Source organism: Ictidomys tridecemlineatus, chromosome 7 (assembly GCF_052094955.1).
Source record: "Ictidomys tridecemlineatus isolate mIctTri1 chromosome 7, mIctTri1.hap1, whole genome shotgun sequence".
NCBI lineage: Eukaryota > Metazoa > Chordata > Mammalia > Rodentia > Sciuridae > Ictidomys > Ictidomys tridecemlineatus.
The window spans coordinates 138,239,352-138,254,887 of NC_135483.1; the positions used below are offsets into that span (position 1 = coordinate 138,239,352).

A 15,536-nucleotide genomic window follows, 5' to 3' on the forward strand; every position below is an offset into this window, starting at 1 on the left:
TCTAAGCTGGGCATGAGGGAAACAAGTTCTGACTCACTGCCTCACTAGACAAAGGAACCCAGCAGATTCATGAGGGGATTATGCCCCAGAAACTATGGAACATTCCAGAGGCTACAGTACAAGGAACATGAGTCTCAGAGTTGCTGGTGACCAGACCAGATTAGCTGAACGAGCTCAGCTGGAGTGTTGAATGCTGGCCCTCCCGCCCAGGGTTCTCAAGTTAGCAGAGATCAAACTTGTGGACTCTGGTTTTATGAAGGCAGCATGACTCCAACACACAAGCAGGGTTCAGTCATGGGGGCCACGGTAGAATCAGAATGGTGGAGGTGGCAGGAAAAGGATGCATATAAGGAAAGAGGCTAAGGATGAATGGCAGGACTTAGCGAGGGGAGAACTGTGAGGGAAGTTGCTGTGGAGAAAGGAAGGAGAGTCACAAGATCACAGGTTCAGGAGGGGAAGGGGAGGGAGGGAGCTGCCAAGCCCTGCCTGGCATGCGCTAACCTATATGCAGAAACCATAGCCTATATGCGCTAGCATGCTGTAACCTATATGCAGAAACCAGAGCTTCCTCATCACCGTACACATACATCCAAATCGGCAGAGTGCTCTTATACATTCCACTACTTCTTTTTAGTCCTCAAAGTCTGTCATCATTATAAGTCCATATTAAGAGTAAAGTTGGTTCCCAAGTATTTTATTTATTTTTTTGAGACTATTGTAAATGAGGTAGTTTTCCTCGTTTCCCTTTCAGAGGATTTATCACTGATATACAGAAATGCCTTTGATTTATGGGTGTTGATTTTGTATCCTGTTACTTTGCTGAATTCATTTACTAGTTCTAGAAGTTTTCTGATGGAATTTTTGGGGTCTTCTAGGTATAGAATCATATCATTGGCAAATAGTGCTAATTTGAGTTCTTCTTTTCCTATTCCTATCCCTTTAATTTCTTTCCTCTGTCTAATTGCTCTGGCCAGTGTTTCAAGAACTATGTTAAATAGAAGTGGTGAAAGAGGACAGCCCTGTCTTATTCCAGTTTTTAGGGGGAATGCTCTCCATTTTTCTCCATTTAGAATGATGTTGGCCTGGAGCTTAGCATAGACAGCTTTTACGATGCTGAGATATGTTCCCGTTATCCCTAGTTGGTAGTTGTTGAACAGAAAATGAACTGAGAGGAAAACCTACTGCACAGTATTACGGAGATCATCAGCATCAAAGATTAGAAATGACTACTGTTTAGAAAGCAAGGAAGAGTCTAGCACATATTCTTCATTCAAAGCAATGCTAAGTTGATCAGTTATTATTATCAAGCACTTCCTATGTGCCTCACCTCAGCTCAGCTGCATGAGCGTAGCAGTAAAGGTCAAGAACTATTTCAATGAAAATTCGTAATTCCTGTTCCTTATTAAAGGATATAATGAACTTGATCTTGGAGTTTAAAATTACCAGTAAAGGAAATTTCATACATGCATCAACCATATTTGGACATTAGAGAAGAATATGTAGCTAAGAGAGGATGCTGACCTCAGAAGCTTACAGCCCTCTCCCCTCTCTCCCTCTGCTCTCTGCAATGAGAGACTAGAGTATTTTCAAAGAAAAGCATTAAAATCACTAAAACATGAAATAAATATCTCTAAAGGACAAATATGAACTGACAAATGGAGTTAATTTATCCTGGAAAATTAACTTTAACTTTTGGAAAAACCAAGAGTTAGTGTGTGGGGCAGGGAGGATTAATGAATAGCATTCTCTAGGGAACTGTTATATCCATACTATGAATCAGACTTCAACTAGGGCACAATTTGAATAAGGGAGAGAAGTTATTGGGAGACAGGGCAGTAAATACTGGTCAAGTTGTCAGACAACTTAGCACATTCAGAATCAGCGCTCCAGCTCAGCAGGGAAGAACCAAGAGTGCTCAGGGTGCTCGTACCACTCCTCTGCTTGTGACTCCCCAGTAGAGTTTCTGCTCCTTGATGTCAAGGGTGATAACCTCCAGGTGTTCAAGGTTCCCAGTGAAGAGAATTTTTAAAGATGTACCATCCATGTTAGCACTTGCAATCTTGGCAGGAACCCCACTGTCCGTTCCTTGATCTGACCAGTACAGTTTCCTACAACCGTGAAAAACACCAGCATTTAACAATAGGTAGATATGAGGGTGAATGGCATATATAACTTATAAATATTTCATGAAAAATGTTTCTTTAGTTTTTAATTTAAAATATTTTTTATTTTTAAATTTGTTATAGATGACAGCAGAATGCATTACAATTCATATTAGACATATAGAGCACAATTTTTCATACCTCTGGTTGTATAAAAAGTAGTCACACCATTCGTGTCTTTATACATGTACTTAGGGTAATGATGTTCATCTCTTTCCTACATCCATGTCCCCTCATTTCTCCTCCCTCCCCTTTGCCCTATCTAGAGTTCATCTCATCCCCCCATGCCCCACCCTAACCCCATTATGAATCAGCTTCCTTAAATCAGAGAAGTCATTCAGCATTTGGCTTTTGGGATTGGCTAACTTCACTTAGCATTATATTCTCCAACTCCATCCATTTGACTGCAAATGCCATGATTTTATTCTCTTATAGTGCTGAATAATGATAATATTCCATTTTGTATATATACCACATTCTTTATCCATTCATCTATTGGAGGGCATCTAGGTTGCTTCCACAGTTTAGCTAGTATGAGTTGTGCTGCTGTTAACATTGATGTGGCTGTGTCCCCTGTAGTATGCTGTTTTTAAGTCCTGTTTCTTGATCTCAAGGTGCTTACAGTCCAATGGAGGAATCTGAAACATCAGTGTCTTGTATACAATATGTTATGAGCACTTAACCAGTGTTCTATCAATGTCTACATAATTCCCTAGTTAATTTGGGGGTGTGGGCAGAGGATTTAAAATTGATATCCAAAACAGGAGGCTAGGATCTTCCATTGGTGGCTAAACTTTAGCTTGTATGACAGGTGGGAAGCTGATGACAACAGACTACATCAATTGCCAACCCTACTTCAGAGAATCACATAAAACCCAGTACACTGGGAAGGCCAAAGTCTGTATAAAAAATTGCCAAGTATATCCCTGCTCACTGATCAAACCTCAATTCTCTTCCACATCACCATCTACCACAAGACCAGCTACTATCTTGATCTGATCTCTATCATGAAAAATGATAAGCTTTGCAAGGTGCAGTGGCACATGCCTATCATCCAGCAGGTGGGGAGGCTGAGGCAGTTCAAAGCCAGCCTCAGCAACTCAGTGAGATCCTGTCTCTAAATAAAATTTTTAAAAGGATTGGGAATGTGGCTCAATGGTTAAGTGTCCCTAGATTCAATCTCCAGTACCCATCCCCCCACCCCTGCAAAAGAAAAGTTTTGAAATTCAATGCAAAATACAAGAGAATGCATAAAACATTCCTGTGAAAGTAGAATACCATTAGCATGCTCACATCAGGGAGTAACTATGACTTTCTTCTCTTTGTATATCACAGTGAAACCAATGAACTATATTCGCTATGTTCACATACAACATTACCACATCTGAGATATATGAAAATTCATTACAATATTTGAAGGGCTGCTTTCCATTTTCACTGACAACATGATTTTTTTAAATCCAAGTTTTAATCCTCTTTTTACCTCATCTCCTGCTACAGCCTCAAGATGTAATCTTTCTACACCTTTTCTCAAAGTACTCAAGGCCTTTAATGCAAATAGTCTTTTTTTATATATCCACCATCCAATCAATACACTTATCTCATTGACTTCTCTTCAGCTCTAAGTTTCTCTGCCTCTAAGTTCACAAACTTGAAATTCTCTGCTTTGAATAAACTCTTCCATCCCTTCCATGCTCCAATTTTACTTTTCCTGTTAAACTTGTTCTTTGACCTTAAACTGCCTGAACTCCCAAATCTTCTGTCCTTCTGCATCCAGACCTCATTGTAGCCATTTTGATATTATTCTTGATTATCTCTTGAACTCACATTGTTTCTATCTTGCTAATTTCTAACTCCTAGTTCCTAGTTCCTGTTTTTCCCTCTCCTCCCCCATATTTCCCTATGTTTGCTGAACATAGCACAAAGTAGAGTAGTAGAATGAGGATTCTCATCCCTCCCTGACTTTATGTCAAGTTCCCCATACTGTCCCTAACAAGTCATTCCTATTCTTCATAAATTCCTGTTTCCTTCCCCCTTAACTTTCACTCTCAATTATGTCTTAATCAGTGAACTTTTGTCTACTCCCACAAATATGCTCAGGCTTCCCTAGTCTAAAAACAAGTTTCCTGTTATATCTGAACTACAAGTTTATCTTTCCCTAATTCTTCAATACAAAACTCATAAGAGAGTAGTCTAACATTTTTACCCTTTCTATCTTGATTGAACTTCCTCTCCCAGATGTCACCAGGGACTCTATAATTGCCTCAACCATTTATTAGTGATCATCCACAGTGATATTTTTCTGTAGCAAAAGATTAATGACACTGACCATAACTTTCTCAAGGCTGTTTCTTTACTGAGCATCCAAAACACAGACACAAGTCTCTGTCCTGTTTCTCTTCCCACTTCTGAAGAATCTAAGCCTTTCTAATTGCTTCCCAACCCAGCTGCCGTTCTATGCTACTTGAACATGATCTCGCTTTTCTATCCCTTTGCTCTTGACTTTAATCCTTTCCATCATGGATGATTCCTCCAAAGTCAACTCTGCCTATTAAATCCTATGGCTGCTTTAAGACCCAGGCCAAATGACCTGGATTATTGATATTTATACACAGGCTTTATCCTTCTTTTTAAGCTATAAATTCTTGACATTGCAGATTATGACTTTATTCATCCTTGTGTCTGCTCCCTTGTCAGAGACTGCTTCTGCTCGCTAAAATCAATGTCTTCCTTTTCTTTCTGGATAAAAATCTAGATTCATTTCCTTCCTAGCAGGCAGCTATGGTCCAGTGACTGAATTCTAGTTGAAGGAATGTGAGCTAAGTGATGTTCACTATTTGTAGGTCTGGCCCATAAGAACCTCCCAGCACATTCCTGAATGTTCCTTTCTTTACTACTCCAAAGATATTGACACTCAAAATGACCTTTGAAACCTCCTCCTGAAGACAGCAAAGCCCCCATCAGCCGGGTTCCTGAATGACTATACAGAATAACTTCCTCCCATCCTCTGCCCAAGCTCTGGTGCCCACATGGAAAACCAATAAATTATTTCCTCTGAACCATTACATATTTTGGCACTTATGTGCTTCCACAGTTAACCTGTCTTAACTAATACACTACCTGGCAATAGGTGTACAATACATAAATTTCATATGAATTAAAAAAATGAATAATTGGACTCAGGTTTCAAGAATGGAACTTCAAATCAAGGAGGTCCTTCTTCTAGGAAGGATAACTGAAAACTAGGACCAGCCAGCAAGCACAGAATGAAATTTTTACTTTGATGGATTGAATTTAGTTAGTATGTCATCCTTATTTGAGCACTAATACAAACTACTCCTTCAGTTCCCTTCCAGGGCTAAGAATCTGATGACCTCCAAATAGAAAGTCCAAATCCACTTGGAATGAAATGACTACTTCTTTAAAAAACAAAAAATGGATGCTCATATTCTACAACTTGTTATTTCTGGTTTATAATACAAAAAAATGAAGAAACAAAATTAATAACTGATTAAACTGACTGGCAGACTAGTCTATATCCAATAAGACCTGTTCTAGAGTCCCTATGGCCAGCCTCTCTCCACCCCAGTCCCAACCAATCTTTCTACCACACAGATTCAATCCTTTCACTGCCTCAAAATTCTCTACTGTCTCAACTTACTTAAAAGAATAAAATACAATCCACAGCATAACATTAAAGCCCCCCCACAATTTGTCTCCAAATGACCTTAGCAGCTGCATCTCCATTGTGGTCAACTGCCCCCTATTCTAAGCTTCTGGTTCAGCCCCTCCCACAATCATGCTAAATCCCATCATCCTCCTTTGCCTTGCCCGCCCTCTGGCCTCACCTACCACTCCCCAGATGCAACCCACTCTCCACCTACAGGAAGCCTCTCATCCTTCAAGGTCTGCTGCCAATGACCTTAGTTCCCTTAGAGCTTTCAGTGTTCATTCAAAGTCAGAATGCATTGTAAGTCTTATAATTCTACTTTTCAATTCCTAAAGTTCTTGATTTGGAATTAACTTTCAGTCCAGTGTTATTAATTTGAAGAACACAGAACAAAGTATAAATTATATTCTTCACATTAAATACAGCTCAAAGCTATTTCTCGTCCTCACTGAGGTCTATAGTTTTCAAATGCTGACATAGGAAATCAGAAAATGCCCTAAGGAGTATGTTGTTATGAACATGTGTGCCACTCACCCACGGGCAGGATCAACAGTTATGCCTATTGGAACACCTACTCCAAGAGCTGTGCCATCATTGGTGATTAGTGTTTTTCTGTATCTGGTGTCTCCCCGGAGTGTCAACACCTAAAGAACAAAGTCACTTATTAGAACTGAATTTCATTCTGGAAAACAAACACAGTTGAAATGAAGAACTTACACAAGAAATGCTAAAGTGTGATTAGGGATGAATGAGAAACAATTGCTAGAGATGCGGGTGATCTCTAATCACATTTGAGGGCTTCAATAAATCAGTCCAATAGGAAATTAGGAGTTTCAAGAAAGGCAAAATCACCTTCCAAATTCTTATTTTCAATGCACCCAAAATTTTAGGAGAAGGAACTAAGATGGATGAGAGAGATTCAAATGGATAAACAAACAGAACCACTGCCTAGAGAGATTGCAGAATGCCTTCAAAAGCAGCGGAGAGAATCCCTTAGAAGACATAGAAGCCTCACAGCTTCCTGTGCCCCAGTGACAGAGCCATGGCACTAAGGGGCTCATGACTGCAAACAGTTGCTCAAAGCAGTCCAAATCCACTCAGAGTTCAGAGAATTCTGTTTCAATTCAATAGCCTGAGTTAAAACACAAATCTTTGCCCTGCCAGGTCCTGACCAAATGACCGGAGGCAAGAAATCCACCTCTGAATATAGTTCCTTCACCAGCAAAATGTGGGTTTTAATAGCAACTTCAGACTAGAATTCACAGGACTGAAAGATAATATAGGGAAAGCACTCAGACCAGTGCACAGCATGACTGTGTTTAATACGTGTCTCCTATTTTTTATTGGTCCATTTATGGGTCACTTGCTATGTGCTAGGCATTATTAATTATCATATTCCCATCCTCACAAATAAGTTTGTGAGAGAGATACTACTATTATTATGCTCATATTATAGATGATGAGAAAGAGAACTGCAGAATGAAATTGACCAATTGTGCTATGTACATGAATGAATTCCATCTTTATGGCTATCTATAAAGCACCAATTAAAAATCAATCAATAAATACAAAAAAGACTAGTAGAGTAGAGGAAGGGGAGCAGGGAGAGGGAGGAGGGGAGGGAAAGAGGAAGTACTGGGGTCTGAAATGGAACAAATTATACTCCATGCATGTCTGAGTAAATCAAAACGAACCTCACGACTATGTATGATTACAATCACTAATAAAAACAGTTGTTAAAAGGAGGCCTAGGGAGGTTTAGTGGCTTTCCCAAAGCCACCATTTTAGTTATTATTGTTGTAATCACAATGTTAACAAGACATGCTAGAAACCTGGATTATCAGACTAGCAGCATGTTTCTTAGGGGAATGCAGCTATTTTAATATGCATCTGAGACCGCTGGAGAGACATCTAATAAGGAATTAGAAAATGCCTGTTGACTTGCATCAGGGCTTTCTACAAAACTGCCTTGCAGTACAAATAGATTATTTGTATGTCTGCTTCTCTCCCTCCCCTCTCCCCTAACACACACACACACACACACACACACACACACACACACACACACACCCTCTTCTCTCCCTTATTTTCTCTCAGTCTCTCTCTCTCTCTCTCCTATCTTTTGCTATCTCCTATGTCTTTTGCTCCCGCTTGGACTAAGATAATTTTCCTCTTTCCAGTCTGCCTCTCTCTCCTTTGCCTAGGCCTAAGGATCTCTTTGGTTCAGAATCAAGTTCCTCTCTGTTTTGCAGACTGCATCTCTCACCGCCATTCTGAGGGCTTCATTTTTCAGCTAAAAGCTCTTCAGTCCTTTAGAGCATAGACACACAGCTACCCCTAGTGGAGAACAATTTCTTCCACCTTTCTTTTCTATTGTCAAGCTGGAATTAAATGGCAATTACCAACACTGAAAGAGCATACACATAATAAGTGAACACTAGTCCAGTTTTCTTAACTAATATAACATTCACCTGAAAGAATTGTTTAGATTTATATCACTTAAGAAAAAAATAACATAAAAGCATTAAAAGGGCCATTTTCCCTTGGATCTTTATTCTCTTTTGGACCTTCTAAATACATTGATAATTTGAGGGAAATGGCACTCTGTATTCACAAAATGCCATAAAATATTTTTACTTATGGAGCCATTACCTCATTTCACAGATAAGAAAATGGAGGCACAAAGAAGTTAAGTAATGTGTCCAAGGTCAAACAGCTCACAATTTGAGGAAATACAGTGCTATTCCCAGTCATAAAAAGCATTTTCATATTTCAGAGTCTTCATTTAAATGTTTAAATCTCTGACTGGGATGCCTCTTCCCTACTTTTTCATTGGAAGAAACAAGTATTGGTCATTCTTCAAGGCTCATCTCACAAGTCACCACTACTAGAAAGCTAACTCCTCTTTCCCTTCATTTCTACCTCTGACCTGAGACCTAGCACTTTATATTCACTGCTTTATCATACTGAAGCAAAGTTATTTGTTTATGTGTCTCTCAAATGGGTTAGCTACTTAAAAGGACAAAAAATAACTTTTAATCACTCAGAACACACCATGGGACTAACCCATAGAAAACATTTGCTAGTGCTTGCTGAATGAGTGACCAATAGGAGTTGGCAGGATGGACTCAAGAGTAAGGTCTCTGGACTCCAAATCTGAATGTCTTTCCCTGGGTTACAAGGCACTGGGGCACTATTACAAACTTTAGGTTTATGTGGCTGAAGTGGCCTTAACAAGACACACACAACACACTCAGTTATTCTCCAGTGGACAACCTTTTCATTATACCTAACTAATGGAGAAGACTTGTTCCCTGCTTAGGAAGAACTTCCAGGTTAAAAGACAAGAACCCCATTTATGACATGGTGGCACACACCTATAATCCCCAGTGGCTCAGGGGGCTGAGACAGGAGGATCACAGTTCAAAGATCAGGAGTTCAAAGCCAGCCTCAGCAACAGTGAGGCACTAAGTAACTCAGTGAGACCCTGTCTCTAAGTAAAATACAAAAATGGGGCTGGGGATGTGGCTCAGTGTGGAGTGCCCCTGAGTTCAATCCCAAGCACACACACACACACACACACACAAAAAAAAAATTACCAAGTAAGGAACTGAGAGACACAAAAAGAGCATAATAATTGTCATTTGGGATTAAGACAGCTTTGCACCGATTGGCCTCCAGGGAAATATGAGTTTTTATTGAGGGTCATAGGCAGTCCATTTTACTCCTGTTTAAATGAGAGGATGATCATTTTTAGTTGAGATTGTGAAAAACACTTTCTGCCACTGTCAAAGGGCATTAGAAAGGCCTAGATTTCTGGAGCTGTGGCTTGTAAGAATGCAAAGGCAGACGGCCACCCAGCATCCAAAAGCTGACCATCCAAGGCAACTTTTCCACTTTTGTGAACCTCAGTTTTTTATGTAAAAAACAAAAGGCTTGAACCAGACAGTCTCCAGGGGCACTTCGTGTTAAGGGAACAGCTGCATGTCCACCTACCCTTGGGCATGCCATGAGGAGTAAATGAGATGGGAAAGACTTTGTGAACTAGGAAGCACTGTTCCAGCTTGAGCCCCACCTGGCCAATCTATTCTAATTTGTCACCAGGCTGCTGTGCACTTTCCTCACCTCCAGCATTTATCTTTTCAAATGCTCCAAAGAGCAGTCCCCTTACCAGCTGGTACCCACCCAGAGCAGTGAATGGTCACTCTGCAGGACCCTGCTAAACTCAGAAAACCCTCCCTCTGCCTTAGGAAGTTTCACTTTCAAAATTATCATGAATTAATAATCCTGTACAGGTTGTGTCCTTGTCCTGGAGCAGAGACACACAATATCAGTCAAGTTACCTTGGATTTAACTTACTTCACGTGATTTCAAACTTGCAACCCATCTAAAATTTCTTCTGGGAATTGGAGTAAAAAGAACACTTATTTCAAAGAAGACAGTATCAAAGGAATTAGAATCAAGTTTCTACTTTCTGTTTTACTGCTAGGAAAACTGTATTGGAGCCAAAGAGAGATCCCCATCTAAGAATAGTGGTAACTTACAAATTCAGTTAAGAACTCAAATAGCATTAAAGATTAGATGACAAAAAAAAAGTGAAATTTTCCTTCCTACCCTAATCTCTTTTTGCTAAATTTCTTATTCAATTTTCATTTATCTTCTTACATATTATTTTTACAAATTACCTAATATCCTTTCATAGAAACACGGTAGTATAGTTCCAATAACTTATTTTTAAGGTAGTTTTCCTCCTTGGTTTCAGAGAGTTTGATGTTTAGTAACAATACTTCTCTGTGTTTGCTTCTTATTTGAGGGGGGGAGTTGGGAGAAGGGTACCAGGGATTGAACCCATAGGCACTCAGCCACTGAGCCACATCCCCATCCCTTTTTTGTATTTTATTTAGAGACAGGGTCTCACTGAGTTACTTAGTGCCTTGCTTTTTGCTGAGACTGGCTTTGAACTGTGATCCTCCTGTCTCAACCTCCTGAGCCACTGGGATTACAGGCATGCACCACCGTGCCCGGCTCCTATTTGTTTCTCGTTTACAAATAATTTCAAAATTCATATGAGACCATTTCTGAGAATCAATTGGACATGGATTCAAAATCTATTATTATGGAATCATTACCTCGATGGACTGACTTCCAGGAGTTGTGTAATAAATATTTCTTGATAACCAATCTAAGGCCAAGCTCATCGAGTCCCCCAGCTGAGACAGAGGAGAGAACAGCGTCCTATTGGTGCCATCTGTCTTCACTCTGTGAATTTCACCCTGGGAAGAAAGACAACAGAGGTGAGCTGTATGGAGGCCACATCAGGAGCCTTCCCCTACAGGTTGGCTCTTGGGTTTCTTTAACTTTCCTCACATGGTGGGGACAAAGGCTCAGGGCTCGCTGTGGGTCATGCTAGTGCCAGCAACCTTTCAAAGACACTGATATTTTCAGTGTGTCACAAGAATACACAGGCTTACCATTCAGCTTACCTCAGGTAAGGGCTACAGAGATATATCTTAGTGACTTCAGGTATAAAAGTCATAAAATAACTCAAGTCTCAGATGTAGACCAGAAGCCACGAACATATTTGACATCAAACACAGTGATCTTCCTCCCCTCCTCCTTTCTATTCTCCTTGTCCTTTCCCCATTCTTGCAGGTTGCTTTCATGAGGAAAGGGAACCAAGCAGAAGGGTAGTGGAGCTTGCATTCTTACCCTGGGGCAAAGATCCTGATCAAAGGCCCCTGCAACCTCATCAAGAGCTTTCCTGGAATTCCCTTAGGAAACTACTGCTTTTGTCTTGAGTTATGATCATTTTTATATTAATCTCATCTACAAGCTCAAAGCCCCTCTAGGGAAAGCTTTGTGACTATGGTTTGCCAGCAGGTGCTCTATAGTTAGGTCATTCAGTGTCAGGCAAGTTGTAAGCACTTAGTAAATGTTTGCTGAATCAATAAATAATACCCCAAAGCTTCTATTTGCTTAGTACTTTAAAGCTAAAGAGTTATTTTTTTTATCTTTACTCCAAACCAAGTTCACATTAAGACCCATCCCTAAATCAAAAAAAAAAAAAAACTTAGTGACAAATTAATTTCTGGACCATTTCCTTTTTATCCGTCCAACAGAAGTCTGTCTATCAGAAGGCATCAGCATGGTTGGGCTCTTCCAGATGAAGTTACACACTCGAAATGTTAATCAAAACTTACTGGATTCTCAACCCAATAGATGAATTGTTCTGAGTCATCAAATTCCACTTCAAAACCATTGTGTATGCCTGCTATGGGAACCATAGCATCATTGCTCTTCACCTCAGGATTAAGGGAAATGCCAAAAATCACATGGCTTCTTACAGTTATCAAGAAAGGTTGGTCATCTGTGAAAAGAACAGGATATCTGTCAAAATTATATTAAACGATTCCCAGACCTTCACCTTACTCTTCATTAATTCCTCACTCACACTGATGAGCCATCAGTGTTGGATAAACATCACAGTTAGAAAGTTCTTCCCTTCCGACACACAAACAAACCTCACTAGTTCCAGAAACTCAGGCAAAGGGGAGTTGGGCTTGGAAAAAGAAAAAGGAAATAATGCGAAAGGGAACATTGGTAAATGGCAGCTTACCAGCTTCAAGCATGTTCAAAAAATAAAATATTACGAAATGTCACCTAGGACTCGTTACTCTAATAAATAAATTTATAATCTCATCCGAGTTGACTACTATCTGCCTTCCTCACTAGATTCCCACTCCCAAAGAGTGATTGTGTTTGATTTTTTTCACTGTTGTGTACCCAGAACCTGGCATATAATAGTTGCCCAATAAATATCTGCAGTAAATATTTATGGTCAGGAATGACCACATAACTGAATAAATGTATGAATGAATATGCAAATAGTATCTTTGAAAGTTCTCAAAAATGCAAATATCTCCACAATATTTGAATTAAACCATTAGTCACTTACGCTCTTGAACAGATAGTAAAAATTCATTTTTTAAAAATAATTTAATACTTATACTGGTTATTGCTCCATCATCAAATAATCAATATTAATAAAATTCAAGAATTCCTCTCTCACAAAAAGAGAAACTTTTAGAATATAAGTTTCTAAAAGCATAAGATGTTTCACATATTAAGAGAAAGTATAAAATGATTAATCATTGCATAACTCTCAAGAGCTAAAAATGATATTTTCATTATTTTGATCATCCAGGAAGCTTTACATGATCAGCAGGATTTTCTTGACACTTTTTCTTAATTTGTTTTTGACAGTTCATTAACTTTTCCTTGTTCTTACCATTTTTATTACTGGGAAATAACTCTTCATTTACTAACCTAGTACAAATTTAAATTTGATTTAATATAAATCTGCAACTATTAATGCTTCACTTTTATAAACATCTAGAGTTTAGTACAACAACATCTAGTGTTTAGTCTTTTACAAGAAGCTTGCAAAGTTGTGTTCAGCTGAGGCAAATGAAACTTGCAGGAACTATGTCACTGCTGCAGGGAACAATGTAATAAAAGATGGGCCATTAACACCCAAACCCTTGTCTCCACTGCTCCACATTCCACATCAGTCATTGCTTCTGAACAACTGCAATTGCCAAAATACGCCCCCCAATATGTTGAGATGGGGCACATTATATGTGTCACACAGCATGCATCAGGTAAATATAATTTCACTTAATTTATTTCCCTGAAGCCTCATAATTCTGTGTTACAGTTATCTCTCCCAGCTTGCAAATGAAGATCAAAAAAATTAAGCTATTTAGCCAAGGTCACAGACCAAAAATATATCTTCTCCATCACTAGATCACTATACTGCAAAAAGGCCAGGCACTAAATATTGACTATCAAATGGCCACTCATTTAGTTTAACTGTAATAATGAAAAATGAGGGTTATAAAAGTTTCAGACATACCTTGAAATTATGAGATACTATTCAATGATTTATTGATTACATATTATAAATGCTCATTTGTTCAATAAGAAAAAAACATTTCTTAATTTGTAAAATTAAGAAATAGTAAAATTTTAAACTTCACCCATTCAAAACCTGATCCTATTTTTTGTTTGTTTATTTGTTTTTTTGTTTTTTTGATGGGTAATCTTCCTCTTGCTTAACTAGAGTAATCCTCAACCAAAGCCTGATTCAAAGCCTGGAAGACTGGGGTTCTCATTCATCAAATGTATTCCTTCCTGGGGCTGGGGATATGGCTCAAGCGGTAGCGCGCTCGCCTGGCATGCGTGCGGCCCAGGTTCGATCCTCAGCACCACATACAAAGATGTTGTGTCCGCCAAAAACTAAAAAATAAACATTAAAAAATTCTCTCTCTCTCTTTAAAAATAAAATAAAATAAAAAAACAAATGTATTCCTTCCTGACTCTTCCCTTGAGCCTCACCCAGTTCTAGTCCTTCCTCATCCATTACTTCTTCCTGGGGATCTTCCCAGGATCTTTATGTGATAGCTGCTGGTGTATCTGAGATTTACCACCAATGAACACTGTGAGCAGAAAAGCCAGTGTTCAAAAGTCAGAGTGAGGGAAGGTGCCAGAGTAGCACCTGAGAAGAAGCCACCAGTGAGGCACAGATGGCATGGACAGGAGGGGGCACATGAAAAGTGTTCAGTGGAGAAGAAAAAAGAAGTGACACTATACAGCTACCTAAGGGGCAAATGGGTGAAAAACAGAATATTCAACATTTACTGAGGGCCACCATATGCCACAAAGTACCATCAGCAATGGGCAGACATGCACAAATCAGCCAAAGGCTTGACCCTCAAGAATTTAGCACCTAGCGTTCAAGACTAGGCCCGTGGGTCCTGATAGCTTCCTATGATATGGAAGGAGCAGGCACAGAAGGATAGACAGTAGAGGGCTCAGGAAAGGTGAGAGCTAAGCTGTACTCAGTCACAGGTCTCAAGTCTTCTGAAATTGAAGATCATCTGCTCCTGTCTATTTTTCATATCATGATCCCATTATGGTTAGTGACGGCAGAGGAGTGAAGGGACCATAGTCAGAATGGAAGTTAATGGTGACATTAAATGGTGATCCTCAAATAAACGTCCTCCTTTAGTCACAAAGTCCTCCTTTAGTCACAAACTGATGGGCCCTGCAGCCTCTCCTGGAGTAGAAGGAGTTTATTCTTCTCATTTTGCACAGAATACTAAAGCAAGTGCCCTGGGCCTCTCAGACTGAATGGAGTTGAGGATATTAAGGGTTTCTGGACTGAGTTTTATTTTATTTAGTTTGGGCATTGTGGAGAACATATTTTCTAAATAAAAAGGATAAAAATTTAAAATTTATGACACTTCTCATTTTAAAACTTAATAATACAAAATTTGTGTGAAAAAAAAAAAAGAAATCTCTCAGAATCCCCCATCTAACTGTACCCACTATTGGTGCTTATATATGTTTTCTTCCAGATATTTTAATGCATGTTTTTAAAAGGTGATCTTAGACAATATCAGTGTTTTTTTGTAAGAGTACCACTCAAGCACTTCCAAAGATATTCCAGACACTTAATCAACACTATTTAAGACTATAGAATAATTAAATCAAGTAAAATGTTTTCATCTACATATGTTAAATCTTCTAAACATCTTACTTAGCATATGTTGACAGTCAAGTTCCCCAACTCGAGCTCAGAAACCAAGTGTGAAGTATGAGAAAGTTCCACATCAGCAAAGTCCACCCACGGGAACAACACG

At 39.1% G+C, this 15,536-nt stretch overlaps 1 protein-coding gene across 4 annotated transcripts in view; it reads right to left on the reverse strand.

The window, feature by feature from the left end:
• Lrp2 (LDL receptor related protein 2) overlaps window positions 1-15,536 on the reverse strand; it is a 193,938-nt gene that overhangs the window by 72,622 nt on the left and 105,780 nt on the right. For all 4 annotated transcript variants that reach the window (XM_040294432.2, XM_040294431.2, XM_021727069.3 and 1 more), the window contains 4 exons: window positions 12,033-12,199; window positions 10,962-11,105; window positions 6,367-6,476; window positions 1,931-2,108 (listed from right to left, as the gene is read on the reverse strand). In XM_040294432.2, coding sequence (XP_040150366.2) covers window positions 1,931-2,108; window positions 6,367-6,476; window positions 10,962-11,105; window positions 12,033-12,199 — 599 coding nt within the window. The remainder of the gene's footprint in view (window positions 1-1,930; window positions 2,109-6,366; window positions 6,477-10,961; window positions 11,106-12,032; window positions 12,200-15,536) is intronic.